Source organism: Corvus brachyrhynchos, unplaced genomic scaffold (assembly GCF_000691975.1).
Source record: "Corvus brachyrhynchos isolate BGI_N302 unplaced genomic scaffold, ASM69197v1 scaffold542, whole genome shotgun sequence".
In the NCBI taxonomy this organism is placed as follows: Eukaryota; Metazoa; Chordata; class Aves; order Passeriformes; family Corvidae; genus Corvus; species Corvus brachyrhynchos.
The window spans coordinates 1,212,679-1,230,455 of record NW_008236766.1 but is presented as its reverse complement, the minus strand read 5'-3'; the positions used below and the strand labels follow the sequence as shown (position 1 = coordinate 1,230,455).

The following is a 17,777-nucleotide window of genomic DNA, read 5'->3' as shown; positions in this document are numbered from 1 at the left end:
CAACTCCTGCATGTCCCTGCAGGCACACCCGCCTGCCCTCCTGCCATCCTGTACCCTCCTGTTCTCCTCTGGAGTCAGTCCCTTTATAAACAGGGTTTTGTTTAGTAGAACAACCACGAAGGAAGGAAGGATGGAGTCACTGACAAAAAGCACAGGAGGGCATTTTGAATGTATAAATCTGAACTGTCCTGTTTTTTTCAGAAGACAACGAGCAACCCTTCTCCCTTGGGCTGCAGACACTGAAGTCTCTGAAGGTAGGGGTTTTCCAGCAGGATGCTTACCTGTGCTGGTGGGGGCGCTGGGACCACTCTGAATTGCAGTTTTCCCTCTCACCTAGAGGCATTTATTCTCTACAGTGTGTCATAAACATGGAGAAGCACCACCTTGTTCTGGGGCAGATGGACAGGGAAGAAATCCCGTTTGTGGGCATTGACAGTGCTGAGGCAGGAGAGCAGTAAGTAGTCTGGGGAGGTGAGCTGCATGTCTATCCCTCAGCCTGGTGGCAGGGCCCCCTGGCAGGGCCAGACAGGAGCTGCCAGACCCTTTGCTGGAGGCGAGTGAGAGGTCAATGACCCCGGCAGAAGTCGTTTTCATCAGCTCATAAAATTTTGAAACAGAGCTTTTTCAGCAGCCCTTGTCAGCTTTTACTGTTTTTTTTCTAGTAAATATTGTACATCAAAGCGGGTGTCTGAAAAGACACTCACAGGGGAATGCCTTAGGAAATGTACTTTTTGGAGGTCACTAAGAAGACTCCTTGAGCCCTGCTTTGACAGTGTTCACAAACAAACCTTTGTCTGGAAAATATTTATGAAGCAAGGCTGACAAACCCACATGAATGTTTGAGAGAGAGATCCTGTCTGGAGATAACGGTGTTGCCACTTCTCCCTGCATTACCCCAGCAGCCCTCCTTCCAGCTCTTCCTGGTGTCCCAGATTTTTCCAGCCTTATCTCCCTAAAGAAAGATAAAGATGTGCTGCACCTCCTAAATGAGTGTGGCTGGCTCTGCGGGCGAGCAGGCTGCAGGCAGGGCAAACCTCCTCCTCCCAGGCACTGCACGGGGCTCTTTCTTGCTGAGTGCTGTGAAGAAGAGATGTATCACCGATTCCTGCCTCTGACTCATGAAACCGGCAGGCACCGAGCGCCTGACAGGGGGGGGTCTGCACTTCTGTGCCATCGCAGGCAGTGCTTGTGGTTGCTCAGCGATGAGCAACCTAAAAAGCGTTTGCTCACTGCTTAAGAGAGAGCGTCTGATGGATGATGTAGGTCAGCATCTTCTTTAGCTGCCTGTCGCGACCAGCCACAGGGATTTGGGATGTCCTGCAGCCCCGTGCAGCTCAACCCTCTGTGCTGGGCACTGCCGAGCTCGAGTGGGGTGGGGGAAGGAGCACAGCTCCCTCAGCCGGTTGTATCGATGGGCATTGGAGAGCGCAGGAGGGATGTGGGGGCTAGTGTGGGCACTCAGGGTGAGAGCGCAGGTGTGCCTGCTCTGTGTCCAGCTCGCCCACCTGCCGTGTGTCCGGGACAGCCGATGGCCCTGGTGCAGCGTGTGAGCCCGGGGAGTGCCGGGTACAGCACTGTGGGGGAGCCATGCCGAGCCATGCCAGACCACAGGCTGGTTTCCCTGTCTCCTTTGAAACAGAGATGCGAGAGACGCAGCGTGGCTCTGTCGCCACTGCAGTGATAAATTATTTCTTAGTACTGCTTTCAAAGTCAAATTCATGATGTATCTACTGTTTTACAGTGGCAATGATGACTCTCGTGCCTTGCTGTTCCTTAAGTTATTCATTTGTTCTATTTGCCAAAATTTAAGCTCTCACAGTATAGAAGTCCACTTGACAAAACCATGTTATTGTTCTGTGGTTTTCACGCAGTTGGATGTTTCTGAAATGTTTGAATTCCAAACCCTTTAAAGAATTAGTAGGACTTTTCACTAAATACTGCTATATGTGTGTGTGTATGCATATGTACTTATAGATCTGTGAAGGACCTTTCCTTTCTGTTTAAACCATATATTCCTGTATAAAATGGTAGTGTTTTCTTTGTTTTTTTTTTTTTTTTTTTTTTTCCCCTGTGAAAAATGCATGTTTTACTAAATGTCTTTTCCTTCCAGTTTCAGCAGTTTGGAGGCATAAAGAGAAATTGAAACACCATCCCTACACAAGAGCTTGATATCAAAGAAATCCTGTGCAGCTGTTCCAGATGAAACAGCAATGCTCTGCTTTGAAAACATTTATACTAGGCTACAGCTTGAGTAGAGCTAAATGAAATCCTGTTTGTAGCCAGTAATTTAGAGATATTGTCATGTTTATCTATGGATTTTGAGAAACAAACGTCTGCTTATTTTCTGGACTTTTCTATATAGTGTACTCTTTATTACAAACAGTTGGGAAAACCTTATTAATTCCTTCTGATGAGAAAAATACTTTTTATAGTGGCCTCATATGAGTAATTGTACTTAGCTGTGATTAGAGGCTATCAGAATGAGACTTTTATTAATGATTTTTCCAGGAGCTAAGCATTTATATTCTCTTAATCAATATTGCCACATTCAAATGGCCACTACCAGGAAGTTACTCGGAGTAAAATAACAATGTTAATACTACCTAGGAATTATAGCTCATCCTGTTAGCATAGTATTGTTGCCATGTAATTAGGGATGCAACTGCTGGCTTGATGAGAAAGAGTAGTTGCAGAATTATTAATGGGTTATAGGCTTCTCTGCAGTGGTGTGGCAGAAGCATAGGAACAGGGCTTGGGAGGGCTACCAGGGTGATCTCCTGGTGTGGGGTTGGCACCAGCGCTGGGGCTCAAAACCCTCTGAGGAGGGATCCTCTGGGCAAGTCTTGGCTGCCTTCCTGTGGGGGTCATCAAGTAACTAAATCATTACACCGGGCCAAAAAGCAAAAAACAAGCACAAAAGTGTGTTGTCTGGAAGCAGCAGATGCAGTGCCCTTGGTTCCCCCTGCCACCAGGACCTGTGTCTATCCCTGCCCAGCCAGCACCCAGCCTGAAGCCCCTGCAGCACCCAGGCCATGGCTGGTGCAGGTTATTGACTCCAGCTGCACTTCAGTGCTGCTGCCAGAAATGCCATATTTTTTATATCTGTCTGCAAATTGCCTGGGTTTTTAAGTACAACCCCTGATTACCCTCAGGGGAGGTGGGAGTTTTTGCCAGGACAAGCATTTCATTTGGTGTCACTGTCCTGGAGCAGCAGGGTTGCTGCTTAGCCCATGCCATACGTTATTGCCTGGGGGAGCCTGGCCTTGCACAAATGCAGCTCTTTATGTTTCCAAAACCTTACAGGAATTAATCACTGTCATCTGCTGAAGAGGCATTTTTAAAATTCAGAATAATATCCTTGTGATGTTGTGCATCCTCTGACGGCCAGTCCTGCTGCAGCTGGATCCTTAAGGGATCTATTTGTGCTGCAGGAGCAGGAGCTGCTCTGGTAGCTCTGGCTTAGCAAAAGCACTTTGGCCCTGGCATCAGCCACAAGCACCAACAGCATTCCCACTTTGGAAGCTTCTTGATGGTTCTGGGTGGGAATCAAAAAGTTTTGTCACCTCATGGCCATCGGCAGCTGTGGTCCGCCTCAGGGCCTTCGCCAGCCAGGCCCCTGCCAGCTGATCCAGCGTGTGCCCACTCCCACCATCCCGTGCCTGCCAGGGAATCTCAGCTGGAGCTTTATCTCCTGCAGTGGGTTTGAACCTCTTTTCAGTATTGGGTATATCCAGCAAACCTGACCTATCTGTATTTTGAGCTATTTTCTATTTTGGTGATAAGTTTCAGTGCTTTCTCTACATACAATATTTTATAACAGCTATAAATATAAATATATATATATATACATTTACAAGGTTGGGCTGCCCACGGTAGTCCCACTGATGTGTTGTAGAAATATTTCACTAAATATGAAATATATTTGATTATTTTATATGCTATGAGTTTGGTACTTTGGTACTTTTTTCTTTCTGTGCATATTACTGTGCTAAATGTCAAATTAAATCCAAATAAAGTTACACTGTTATTGCTGTTTATTTGCTTGCATGCTGGATATGCTGGGTTTTTTTTTGTTTTCAGTGCACATCTCTGTTAAGAAAAGGAGTTTGTTTCACTCTTTAGTCTGATGGGGCTCTACAGTGCTTTTGGAAATGCTGTTGAGAATTGCCATTGAACTGAGGGAGAGTGGCAGTGGAGATGAATTAACCAGGGCAGGCTAAATGGTACACAGCACTTGGGGTAAAGGTGAGCACTTGAAATCCCAGCCTTCTGTCACCACGTGTCTCCCTCCCGAGGGAGGTATGAGATCCTGCTGTTTCCAGGTTTACACTTTGGAAAGCTGTTTTGGTGTTTATGCTGTGTTTGGTGAGCTCGCTGGGACAATGCCAGCGCAGGTGGATATGAAAGTCCTTTGGAAACTCTGGAAAGCTGGGAAAAGAAAGTGGCCAGGACACAAGAGAGGCGAGGCATGTGACCACAGAGATCTGGGTCTTCCCCAAAGCTTTGAATGTGGATTTAGGGACTTCCTGTCTCTGCCTGGATGGGCTTTAGGCTGCTGCAGCAGTAGTCTAGCTCTGTCTTACTGATGAGAAGTTATCCTTTCACGCACTCCACATCCCACAGCAACAGCCTTTGGTAGAGCAGCAATGCTCTAAGCCCAGTAAAACTGTCTCTCCTCAACACTGGGCTGGCACTTTCTATGAGCATGGAAAGAAACCAGGCTCCAGCAATGAAGTGGGAAAAAAAAAAAAAAAGGATCAATGTGCAGGCAAAAACAATGTCTCGTGCTTCCTGGAGTTGCTACAGGTTTCTAGATTTACTCAGACTGTTCCTGATGCTAGAGAGCAGAGTCCCAGCACACGCAAATGGAAAATCAGTGGGCAAAATTCCATCCCTTCTGCACAGAGTAGGGCTAGCCCTGGAGCTAGTGGCCCTTCAGAGCTGGCTTCTGTGAACAGGATCTCTATAGGACAGGACAGCTGCTATAGCAGACAGGCGTTCACCTCAGTGCAGAGGGATTATAGAATATGGGAAGTAATACCAGATCTCTGCATCAAGCACTTGCATGGTCACAGGGGTAGATGGTACAGCAGCTGAGTGCTGCAGAGCAGCTCAGCAAGCCCTGGGTGCTTGCTCCTTCTCCTCTCCAGCCCTGGTGTGTGCCTGTGCTCCTTTGGCAACCTCTCCCTGACGTGAGTTTGCAGGAAGGCCTTGTAACCGAGGGACCTGCTGCTTCTTGTCAGGTGGCTGGGGCAGAGAAGAGGGCAATGCCTGCAGCCATCTGAGATAAGGAGGACTCGAGATAAAGAGACAGCTGTGAGAGGATATTATGAGAAGCCTCTGGGGTGGTAGAGGGTTTTGTTGAATGTTTTATTCAGCTGGTTAATGCTGTCATGCTGCACACAAACATCTCACAGGTGAGGGCAAGCACAACCCCCTTCCCAAGAAGCCTCAGGGAAATCAAGCCAGCTGCTCCTTGGCCAAAGCACTGTCCCTCGTGCTCATGTGGCCAGCAGAGTGTGGTGGGACAAAACCCCTTTGCTCCCTCCAACACCTTTGCTCCCTCCAAGACCATGTCATTTTGGTCATGCCTAAAGCCGAGACAAAGCACACAAAGAAGATATGAAACAGAACCTTGGTGAGCCCGTTGCTTCAAAAGCTGGTGGAACATGCAGGATCTTGATGATTGGGTTCTTGCAATTAAGACGGCCCATGTGGGTAAGGCATCAACACTCGCTGAAAATTGTAGAGACCTGGAGATCTGGTGGAGAGTGGCTGTCAGGCTCTCAATGCATGTCTGTACTTCATTGCAACTAACACACCTGAGGGCATGTGGGCAGGCAGCAGCAGAGGAGGAGCACCCTGGGGCTGCACAGTGGGGTTCTGCCCACAACCCCAACACCTTCCACCACATTTGCTAATTAACTCCTTCTGGGCTGCCCACTCTGCAGCAGCACTTGCTGCTGATCCGAGTGGAAAGTCAGAAGCCATTGCCAGGAGTAACCCTACAGCAATCATTCACATGTGTTTTGGATCCTGCTGAGATCCACCAACATCTTTTCATCACCTCTACCAGCAGAGCAGCTGATTAGATGAGACCTGCTGGGGTGTTTCTTCACAGTTATCTCCAGGGTAATCTGTTATCTAACAGCTCTCCAGGGAGGTCCTTTTTTATGGGCTTTTCTATTACTGATGATGAAACGATGCTCAACATATTGTGAAAACAAATCTAATTCTTACATCTCAGAAGCAAATAACTTGATGACTTATTTCTATATAAACATTTGTCTTGGGGCTGTATATTGGTGGGATTATTTTATGGGACAAACATCAGTTGAGGTCTGTATTGCTTTATCACCTGCTGCTTAATAGATGGAGGTGAAGTATCAGGTTTCCATCAACTACAAGTCTGCTCCTTTTCCTAAGATGAGATTCCTCTTTTCCATGGGCTCTGCACTGCAGGCAGTAACCCAATTTGTCGTCTCCTCCTCCTCCTCCTCTGTTAACAACCGCACGGCTGATGAAGGGCTGCAGGCTCTGGAGATGACACTGCAGGTATCAGTGACATTTCAACAGAGATGGCTTTGCTGCAAAGGCAATTGATTTAATGATTTTGTTACTAGAGTGGTGCTGCCACCACTTCCCCAGGATGAGATTTCATTGCTCCCAAAGTGGGTGTGAAGAGAGTCGACAACCTAAAAATATCGGGAGTTTAGGAATAACAGGAAGCCACGGCAGCAGGAGAACTAGCTGGGGGGGAAGCTACAGGGACTTTCTCTCTGCTTCTTGAGTGCATCAGGATCGATGCCTGGGGCTCGTGGCCGCCCCCTCAGGGAGACGCAGTTGGATTCTCCAGAAAAGCGCCTCAGCTCGCACAAGGGGAAGTGGTGCAAAGTTATGTGCTCATTAAACCTAAAGCCACCCAGTATCCGGAAACAGGTGGGGATCTGCAGAATGTGGGGAGCTCTTAGTGCTGTTTCAGCCCCTTGTGTCTCCACCTGCTTCCCCCAGACAGTGGCAAGGCCAGCACTCATTTACTGCTCACCTCCTCTCACCTCTTTCTCAGAGACCAGGAGAAACAACCTCCTCCCTTCAGTGGAGCTACTGCAGGTGAGGAAACCACTGCCTAACACTTTGAGGTGCCTCTGGGGTTTCATTGCCTGTGGGGTGGCACAGCCTGCTCAGACCCTGTGCTGTGGTATCCAGCTGGTTGTGCTTGGCTTGGCTTGTGCTTGGCTCTGGGCTGGAGTGCAGGGACCCTGCTGGGGGGCAATGGGCTGCAGTGTCCCTGTGCTCTTGCTGGCAGCAGCCCCATGGGTGACACAGGGGCTGCGGAAAGTGGTGTCCCAGCTTGGTGCCAGAAGAAAGGAGCAGATGCTCCTACCAAGGGATGAAGCACTAAGAGAGGACTGGCAGGAAGACTGGGGAGGGAGACCTGGACCCAGCCATCTAAAACCTCTCTCTGTTGTAAGGAGAAGGTAGGCAGGGCCAAGTACTGCTGTTACCTGCAACCCAGGGCTGCACAGCTGGCCATCGAATATTCCAGGTGTTGCCAGCTAGGAAGCATCTCAATGGCAATGCTGGCACAGGCAGCATTGAAAAATACTGCCTAAGGGAAGGAGCAATATTGAGACCTGTGATCTCAGTGAGAAAACCAATATATTTTGAAGTGTTGCTATAAATCTCAGTCCTCTGTTCCTCCACAAACAAGATCACATGGAGCGATCAGGTGAGTGATCAGGCACTTGACAGATGCAAAACATACTGAGTCATGGAGAACAGGGGCAAAGAGAAAGTGCGCAACACCAGATGGCACTGCCTATTAATTTGAAAATAAAAATGTAATTAGGAATTAATCATTGGTCTTTCCTAGATCACAAATCAAAAACCTGTTTCAAAATCCCTGGGTGGATGATGAAGCCCAGGATGAGTGCATTGCAGACCAGTGACCTGGTTTTATCCAGGCCAGTAGAGATCAGGACACATGAAAAGTGATGAGGACTTTGCCACTAGCCTTTTTGGTTGCTGGTGGGGAAGGAGAAAACCCATAAGTGGGCAAAATGTGCCTTGGAGCTGGTGTAACAAAGAAACTTCAACAGTGCAGTCATATGAGAATCCAGTGAAGTGGGTCTGCTGTGAGAGGTGCCCTGGGAAGGCTGTTCAGCCTTCTGGTTTGGCAGGCTTAGAGAGGAAATCTGTGGATTTTAAGCTCCTACTCACAGAGAGCTTCTATACTGAAAGCATCGTGATGCTTCTTGGTTTAGACTTCAATGGCATTTTTCAAATTGACTTTTAAGGCTAACAGAAGGGATAATGGGCTCTTGTTCCTTCAGGAGACTACAGTGTATTTTTAAGAACAAATTACGCATGAAGACTAATTAACTTGGCATTTACAGCTTAGCATTCTCCTGGCTAAATTTGCCCCAACTGAGACCACGCTTTGTTGCAAGAAAAGTTCTGCCTGGCATCTTGTTCCTCCTGCTGCTTCCTATGCTGTGATATTAAGGTCACGAGCCACCTTCCAATGTCCTGTTCAGTGACTTCCAAGGAAGTAGTGAGTAGGGTGAAGATCTCAGGTTTAGCTGTGAGGGCTGAGAGGTGTCACAGGGGGGACGTCTCTCTTATGGTCCTGGTCAATGTTCTAACAGCTAGGAAGTGCCTACTGGGTTCACCTGTACCTATGCAGAGAGCATCTGAGCACAGTGGCAGCTGGAACAAAGCTACTTGGAGAAAGCTCTAGCACAATGAATCACTGTAGTCTGTACACAGGGAGTTAATAGGATGCTCTCATTCAAAAATTGTATTAGAAGACACTGATGACAATGAGCCCACATCAGTTGCTCTCCCTGCACTTCCGCTCTCTGCCATCCCAAATCAAGTTAAGGTGATCCAGATGCACCTCTTATTGCTTTAGGAGAAAAGTATGTTTTGTTTGTTCCTAAGGGTTGCAGGTAACTAATGCAGCAGAGGCCAGGCACAGCAAAGGCCCAGCACTATCCTTGGCACTGCGAACTGCCACAGCTGCAGGGGGGTCAGTGGATCAATCCCAAGGGTCAATCCCCAAGGCCCAGCCTCAGGAGAGAAGCTCTCAGGACTCTGCATGACAGAATGAAGGGATAACATGCACCAGCCTTAAGGCTGGTTTGTGGGAGGGTTGCAGATCTGCATCACTATGTGCTCATACATGCAAACACAAACCTTGAGTTTCTTTCACTCTTTTAGATTCTTTTCTCTTGATTTTTAAGTCTGAATTGACACATCTACGACCAGCAAGGTCAGTTATTCACTTTCCCCACACTCCCCACAATACCAAACCATAAACATAAGTAGTGGTGGTGACTAAACAACCAGATTCGAAGGACACAAACATAAATCCCCAAAAAACCACTCAGTTGTAAAGCTCAGAAGCTCTAAACAGGGGTCCAGTTTGTTAAACATGATACAAATGAAATGGACTCAGTATCCAGCTTTTGAGGCTGATGAGTTAAAATTAGGGCAACTTGAGAAGGGCAACTTGGATAGTGAAGAAGAGAGGATGGCAAAAGGAAGGACATGAGGTTTTAGCAGAATTAACTGTGTGCTAAAATAATCCTTAGGAGACTGGTATTAGTAACCAACTCTCCTGACATCTCCTTTGCATGGAATATGCTGCTTACCCGTCACAGCTGCATTTAGGTGTAGAAGCAGCCTCCCAGGGAGCACTGCTCAGAATGGAGTGTTTCCAGGTAAGTCCCACTCTGTGGGAAGAAAAGCAAGGCTGTGTATTTAGTAGAATCACCTACCTGCATTTATTGACCTCCCCAGAGACCCTGGCTGCTCTCCACCACTAAGCCACAGGCTGGCCCAAATGGCTTTCAAAGAAAGCCACCCAATTCTCTCTGAAAAAGGCCCTAAATTTTAATCTTTTAATTGATGCAGCAAATCTCTTTTCTGCCCTTGAGCTGAGTGAAGTGGGTGCTCTTGTCAGGTAGAGAACAACCAGAAGCACATCTCAGGAGCACATGATGTACTGAACTCTCCAGAGACTGCTAATGATGTTTGATTAATTTTCATTATCGGTGTGAGCAAGCTTTGAGCTCTCTCTGCATCTGTCATATTTAGAGTAGTCTTTTCTTCCTTAGTTAAACAGCAGCTTCTACGGACAGTGATCTAATTGTTCCTCAGCACCTGCTTGAAGCTGTCCAAGTTAAGTATGGATATTGTGTAATTTGCAGTACATGTGATTTGGTCCTTAAGGCTCAGATCAAATAAAATGGAATAGCAAATGAGCCAGTAATTGAGTTAAGTGGAAGGTACTGCGCAGGCTGGCGCTGGGGTCACAGAAATGCTTGGGCTGGACAACACTGACAATGGAACAAATCAAAATACGTGTGTTGTGGTCACCCAGCAGCAGGATGAACAGCCTTCTAGCGGACATCCTGAGCTCAATAACCCATAGAATGCTTTCTGTCTACCAGGGCAACTGGCTTTTGCAGTGGATTTTATTCTGAGTCTTTGCTGTGCTGCAAAATTATTCAGCCAGGGCACAGAGAATTCAGTTGCTGCTGGTGGGGCAAGTGCCCAGGATGGGTTATGTGCTGTCACCCATGGGCCTGTTACCATCCTCAGGTGCACTGCAGGGAGCCCCTGTTACTCACACCTCCCAAAACCTGTCCTGGGTAAGGCCATGGCCATGGCAGGACAGAGAACTTCCCAACCCCTGAGCTGCTCCTGTGCCAGAAAGGGGATAACCGTATCAGCATTCAGCTGCAAGCTCTCTCAGTTGGATAGTCCTGGAGGAGTCCTTTTGTGGGTCCTTTGGTGAGTCCTAGTAAGGATCTCAGCCATTTTTTGGTTATCAAGCCTAATTTTGATTTCCTCCCAGCCAGATGACAACATTCACCCTTTGAGGCGAATACTGAGCAACTGGGAGTGGTACAGCCAAAGTCACAGACTGAGATCTCAGTCCACATTTGAAAAGCTTAGAATCTGAACAGGAAAAAAGTTAAAAAAGAAAAAAAAAGAATATCATCTTCTACCTCACTATAGCATTACACTGGACTGGCAGGCAGGCAGGAGAACTTATTCTACCTTCCTCCGCTGCCACCCAGCTTCAATGCCTTGAACTCATCTTTATGCTCCATATTTCTCATCTGCTCCTGCTCATTTTGCCCGAAGAACTGCTGGCTTGATCAGTCTCAAGGCTTTGCTCGTGGAATGAGCACACAGCTTTTGGAGGACTGGCAGGACAAATCTCATCCCCAAGAAAAGCAGATTGTTTTCTCCAGAATATTAGTCCAAGCAGCTACTTGCCATCTACTACATGAAACCAGGAGTTACTTGAAGTGCTGTTAGATATTAATTCACTTCAGCATACAAGGAGAAGCAACACCAATGAAGAGAAGAATATAGTCCCTGGAGCCAACCCAAAGTCATTCCTGATTACATTACCAAGGAGCAGTGTGCAGCGTGAACGGCAAACCCAGCCACTCTCCCCGTGTCTGGGTGGTGGAGAGCTTAATCCCTCTGCTCTGACGATCAAAATGCTGCTATTTCAAACAGATCTTTCTTCCTTGGAAAAGGCTTTTTGGTAATTAAAGCAAGAGGCGTTGTCTGGGTTGAAAGTCGGAGCCTGGGCACGCTGTTGGGTGCGATGAGGCAGTCGGGGGAAGCTCGCAGGAGCTGCTTTGCAGGGTGTTGTCATGGGAACAGAGCAAGTAGGGCATTCGCCGCTCCGCATCCTCCACACAAACGCTGGCAGTGCGGTGGCACAAAATCGATGCTGTTTGCAGCACTGGGAGAGTCAGCTCTCAGGTTGTCTCGAGCAGAGATTGGACCTGAATGAAATGCAAAGGCCAGAATCTCCCTTTGTGTGAAAGTGGTGTCATTCCTGAATTGAGTGGAAGACTTTATGCTGTGTTTGGGCATATTTTAACTGCCTATGAATCTGGCATCCATAATGGTTAGTGGCAGCAGATGAAGGGTTGATCCTGGTCATCACCATGGTGGGCAAGCTCAGAATATGAAATATTGCCATATTGTCAATACTTGTGGTCATCTGAAGTATCTGACTCACCTTGCATGATGCTGTCCTTGAATGCAGCTTACCTTCTCTGTGCAGGTCTAGGTATGTGGAATTGTTGGAATTTTCTCCATAAAATACACAAATACTATATGTGATATTGTGATTGCTAGGGACAAGCAGTGGTAGTGAATGGTTTCCTGGATAAAGAAGAATACAGAGATTCCTGCTCTTTCAATTATTAGGGATATGTATCTAAAAGAAAAAGAATATTGTTGCATCACAGAGACCAGTGGAAGCAGAATTAAAGGCAACACGTAAGACAAGATCTGACAGAGGTTGAAAATGCTAATAGGAAAAGGGCTAATGGAGCAAAATGCAATTCATTGCCTCCAAGCTTTCATTTTTGCCTTGCCCAGGTCTGCTGGCAAAGTAAAGATCTGCTAATTAAAGCAGGCATCTGCAGAGTAACTGCGTTGCTGCCGCTGACCCAGGCCAGCAAGGTGCTGAGTGAATACTCCTCATTTCCTATCCACACCGAAGTGTGAATGAGGGGCCCACAGCCATCCAGGGATTGCTTGATATGTGCTTTGGAAAAGTGACCAAAATAGCAGGCAAGGGAAGAAAATGGAGCCAGTGCATGGAGGGGTTCCCAGTTTTCTTCCTGAGGTTACTGAAAGCCCCTCTGCTTAGCAACAAAAGTAATGATAAACTTTGCCATAAAAACACTTGGAGCTGTATCATAAACATCATCTTACCTTGCCTTTAACCTATCCCTCCCTGGCTATGGTATTTCCATGCAGGTTGCAGCAAAGATTGGAATGAAATGGCTGGCACGGGGTAGAGCACATTCTGGATTCATAGTGACATTACTTCTCGTGCTGATCCCATTTAATATAAAACAGGAAGCCTGAATTTATTAGAGTAATCCTAGTGGATTAGCCTGTATACAGAAGAAGAAACTGTGGTTCCTTTTTGGGCATGTTTGCCTCCATGCCTCTGGGGCAGAACAAGGAGCAGCAGATGAAGTGTGTGGAGCAGCACTGACCTTGTCTCTCCCATGAGCAATACAGGCAGGGCATCTGAGGTCTTGCTGGGTCAGGGCTGGTAGAGGCTATTTATAAGTTTTGGATTAAACAAACAAACGCAGAAGCTGTTCTTCATGCTGCAAGGGATGAAGCCAGAGTTGTGGACTTACAGATTGTGGTTGAAGAGCTGAAGCCTCTGTCTCACCTACAAGCTGCTGTTCCATGTATTTGCAGCATGTCTCCTCATGACATATGTCACTAATTGAAACCACACACAGAACACAGCGTGCTCCCCGTGTGTGTGATGTGGGGACTCAACTGCTGCGGTGTGTGAGAGCCCTGACTGACCTTGCATTAGCAGAGAGGGACCTTGAACTCTCACAGCCTGCAGAAAAGTCAGGAGTGGATTCACTGAGACAGAAAGATAAAATAAATGCACAGCTCTTTCAGCACTTCCCTCCATTCGCTTCATATCATAAATATCAATACAAATATAGAAATACAGAGGTAAACAGCCTGCCCAGCTTGCCCTTTCCATATGCATGCATTTCTGCTGTGAAAGGCTTTATGTAACTCCTGACAGCAGATCACAAAATAATGCCTCAGTTATGGAAGGAAGCCACGAGCCATTACATTGCATTACGGTAAGGTAATGGAGCTCTGAGATGAACTGGATTTGGAGAGCTTGCTTTTATTGTCAACCTTGTACCCCATCCACCCCACTGGCATTGATTTCTCTTTGTATTCTCCAGAGACCAAAGACCACGAGACCAGAATAGCAGCTAGACCTGAACCAAGCCACTGGGGTTTTGGCCCAAAACAGAAACTCATGAGACAAAACTGTGCTGTTTATTTGAAGGGATGCAATACCAATGACAGAACATATTCAGACAGATGCTGATGACCAATCTGCTGAAAGGTGAATTTCTCATTAGCCTAGAGCAACTGACATTATAATTAATCTCTTCCCATGTTTCTTTCCTAAGTAAAGGCTGCTGTGACAAGTGCTGGTATCACTTAAATTTTTTAACTGAAGGTAGGGAATAGAAAAAAAAAAGAATCTGCGTTTACTTGGTTTTTCTTCTCTGCAAATGTCACACCACTTTCATGTTGGCAATAAGTGCAGAAGTGCTGGTCCAATCACTTATTTACATAATCCCCTCAGATTTTTCTTTTATATCATTGTTGATAATGAAAAGATTTTCTCAGCTGGGAAAACAAAGGGAAGCCAGGCAAGTTCTGAATGTGAATAGGCTGAACTGACATAAGAAGATGGTAATTTGCATTAGTAAAAAATAATCATAATGTGGATTATTTAAATTATGGTAAATAGCATCTATCCCTACCTGCCCTGAGGAACATCCACCCCGTGACAGTGAAGGCCCGTTCAGCTGCAGTGTGTGAAGCAGCCCTACACCAATTGTTTGACACAGCACAGCAGAGTCCAGCTTAATTACCACAGAGCATAAAGGTACTTTGCAGAGAAAAGCTTTTAAAATACTCATATTCACACGTGAATCAGTGCAGCACAGTAAGGAGGAGCAGAGGCACAGCTTAGTGCTCTGTTGGCTATGGAGACCACGTGGCTTTGGGAAGGCTCCTGCAACAGGAAAGGAAATGCAGGAGCTCACTGTGCACGTAGAGTGCCTAGAAACATAAAGCTCTTTATAAGCTATTTTTGTAAGATGACTGAGCAGGAAAGATGTGCCCCTGGAGCGGCTGCCCTGCCCAATGCCTAGAGATGCGCAGCCTGTGCTGTGTCTTTGTTGCATAGCCTTGATTCTTGTTCCCCAAAGCCTGGCTCAGGCTGTGCCCCAGTAGCCCAGGGGGATGTACCCCACGGCTCACCCCTCCACGGCCGGGGCAGACCAGGGCTCCCCCCTCCCCAGAACCTCAGAGGCAGAGCGTTTGAATGATCAAAGGCATTGCCAGCAGCTCTCTGGGGCACTTGGTGTGTGAGTATTGATAATGGAGACAAACGTGAGAGCAACTACAAAACTGTAAAACCCCTAATTCAACAGAGCACACTGACAGCAAAGTGCAAGGTTTAGCTTCGAGAGGCCAGTGCATACTTACAACTCTCAAACAAATCTTGTTATTAAAGCATAGTGCATGTTATTTTTAAAAAGCACACTAGATGAGAGAGCTCAGTTCCATTAACTTGAAAAGGATTGGTCCAGTAAGGACAGAGTGAGCAGTGCAGGGAGCAGCCTGCAGCCACTAAAGCTCAGACTCTGCCGATAACCCAGTGAGAGCTCTCTTGAAGATGAAACACATCTTCAGCCCTTCTGGAAGATTAGCAAGCTGAAAAGCAATTATGCTCATGGCAACCATTTCCTTAAAATCAACTTTTGTATACATTTTTTAGCTGCCTTTCCTCTTTTTAAAAAACTGTGGTTTAACAGTATTGCTTCTGATACTGGTGTGCTGACAAATACATTAAAAAAAAAAAGAATGGAAACAAAATTGAAAAAAATCTAAATGTTAAGACAGAAACTCCCAGGGCTCTTTTCTTAATAATTCATCCAGAAGCCTTTGCTTACTTAATCACTTGTTATTGTTTTCTAGGGGAAGAATGGGCTCGTCTGGAAGAAGTAACCTTTACCTACTGCAGCACCAAGAGCCTGTGGCTCACAAGTTCCCGTTTCTTTATTTTGGTACTCCTGGCTTTGAGGAAACTCCAAGACTGGGCCTGAAGATCCCAAAGGCTGTTCCAGCCACCTAAATAAAAGCGCATTTATTACCTGTGTATCAGACCCCTCTGATTGGGTTAAAAAATTAGTTTATCAGGCTCTCTTTTCCTACACCAAACTCTTCCAAAGGCAGTGATGCTTCTGAAACTGCGTATTGTTTACTTCAGCTCAAAATGTGATCTGTGTTTTTCTAAAGATTCAGCATGTTTTTCAACTCAGCAGTCAACCTGCCCATCGTAGACTACGGCTGTGGGTGGTGGGGAGGACACAGAGCCTTCATGCTTCAAACCACTTTCATTGCAGATAGAGTCATTAAATAGACAAATTGTTTGGCTAAGGCTGAAACCTGATGTATGCTCATTACAGTCTGCTGGCAATTTCCCCATAATTTTAAAAAAAGGTGTTTTGTGTTTCCATAGTAACTCGAGCTCCTTTCCTGAGATGTCTGATGCACTGCTAGGGTTACATAACCTATTGTATTAGGAAGGAGTGAATAGCACAGTTGAAAAGTCTACTGAATCTAAAGGATTATGAAATTACAGCCACCAAGTGGGGGCTGGGGAAGGAGAGGGGAAATAGAGCAGCTTTCAGCCATGTACAGTTTTGCTACTGAGCAATTTAGACAGAGAACCATGGAATTGCAGAATGGATTGGGTTGGAAGGGACCTTAAAGATCCTCCTAGTTCCAATTCCCCTGCCATGGGCAGGAACACTTTCCACTAGACCAGGCTGCTCAGAGCTCCATCCAACCTGGCAGCTTGAACACTATCAAGGATGGGGCATCCACATCTTCTCTGGGCAATCTGTTCCAGTCTCTCAACACCTTCAAGGTAAAAAATTTCTTCTTAATATCTAATCTAAACCTACTCTCAGTCTGAAGCCATTCCCTTTGTCCTGTCACTACCTGCTCTTGTAAACAGTCCCTCTCCACTTTTCTTGCAGGCTCTCTTCCGGTACAGGAACGGCTACAAGAAAGACAGAAGGTATGAAAAGGAGGAGAAGGAATACATGGGTTGAGTCACACAGCCTGCTGTTCCTCTGTGAAGGTGTCAGAGGAGCTGAGACGAGCCCAAGCTGTTTTCCAGGCTGGGCTCAAACCCTTATTCAGCAGTGGCTGCTGTACCAGGGACAGGCTGGATCCATCCAGCCCTGGCTGCATCAGGTAGGTTTGGGGTTCCTACACAAGTAGGGAAGACTCATAGACTGCTTGGTCTGCCAGGTCTTAGGGAGCACAGCTGGAAACGCTGCTTCTCACCAAGGTTGGCCACCCTCTGCAAGAAGGTGAGCACAGCTCTTGGGTGGAAATAATTAACAATGACATGACAAATGGAGAACATTGCTGGATTTTAGTGATGTCTTCTCAGAAAAACAGCTGTCTATAACATGCATGTAGATTTACATAACTGTATGTTCAGATGTACAAAAACTGGATTCTACGCTGCTCACACACCTCGTTTAGAGTGGTACTAATCATCACTTCTAAGCCATTCCAATATTCCAATATTGGGGGAACTACAGGCCCATCAGCCTAACCTCTCTTTAAAAAAAAAAGACATGTTGATACTAACGTGTGTCCAGAGAAGGGTAACAAGGCTCCTGAAAGGCTTAGGAAATATGTCTTATAAGGAGTGGCAGAGAGAGATAGGTTTGTTTAGCCTGGAGAAGAGCAGGCTCAGGAGAGACCTCATCACTCCCACACCTGCCTGAAAGGAGGGTGCCGTGAGGGGCTGGTCTCTTCTGCCGTGCCTGCAGGGAGAGGAGCCGAGGAAATAGCCTTAAACTGACACAGGGGATATTCAGATTAGATATCAGAAAAAGTTTTTTCACTGTCAGCGTGGTCAGGCATTGGAATATGTTGCCCAGGGAGGTGGTGGAGTCACTGTCCCTGGAGATGTTCAAGGGGCTTCTGGATCTGGCGCAGGGTGATACAGCTTAGTGGTTACAGTGCTGGATTGGTGGTCGGACTGGATGATCTCGGAAGTCTCTTCCAATCCTGACGATTCCATGGTTCTAGGAATATTTTTGTGCGGCCGGCCCGCGCCCCGGAACCATCCT

At 46.6% G+C, this 17,777-nt stretch overlaps 1 protein-coding gene across 1 annotated transcript in view; it reads left to right on the top strand.

Moving 5' to 3' along the window:
• NRIP3 (nuclear receptor interacting protein 3) overlaps positions 1-2,200 on the top strand; it is a 12,644-nt gene extending 10,444 nt beyond the window's left edge. The window contains exons 5-7 of the mRNA XM_008644871.2: positions 202-254; positions 357-454; positions 2,111-2,200. Coding sequence (XP_008643093.1) covers positions 202-254; positions 357-454; positions 2,111-2,132 — 173 coding nt within the window. The 3' untranslated portion in view covers positions 2,133-2,200. The remainder of the gene's footprint in view (positions 1-201; positions 255-356; positions 455-2,110) is intronic.
• The last annotated feature ends 15,577 nt before the right edge of the window (positions 2,201-17,777 follow it).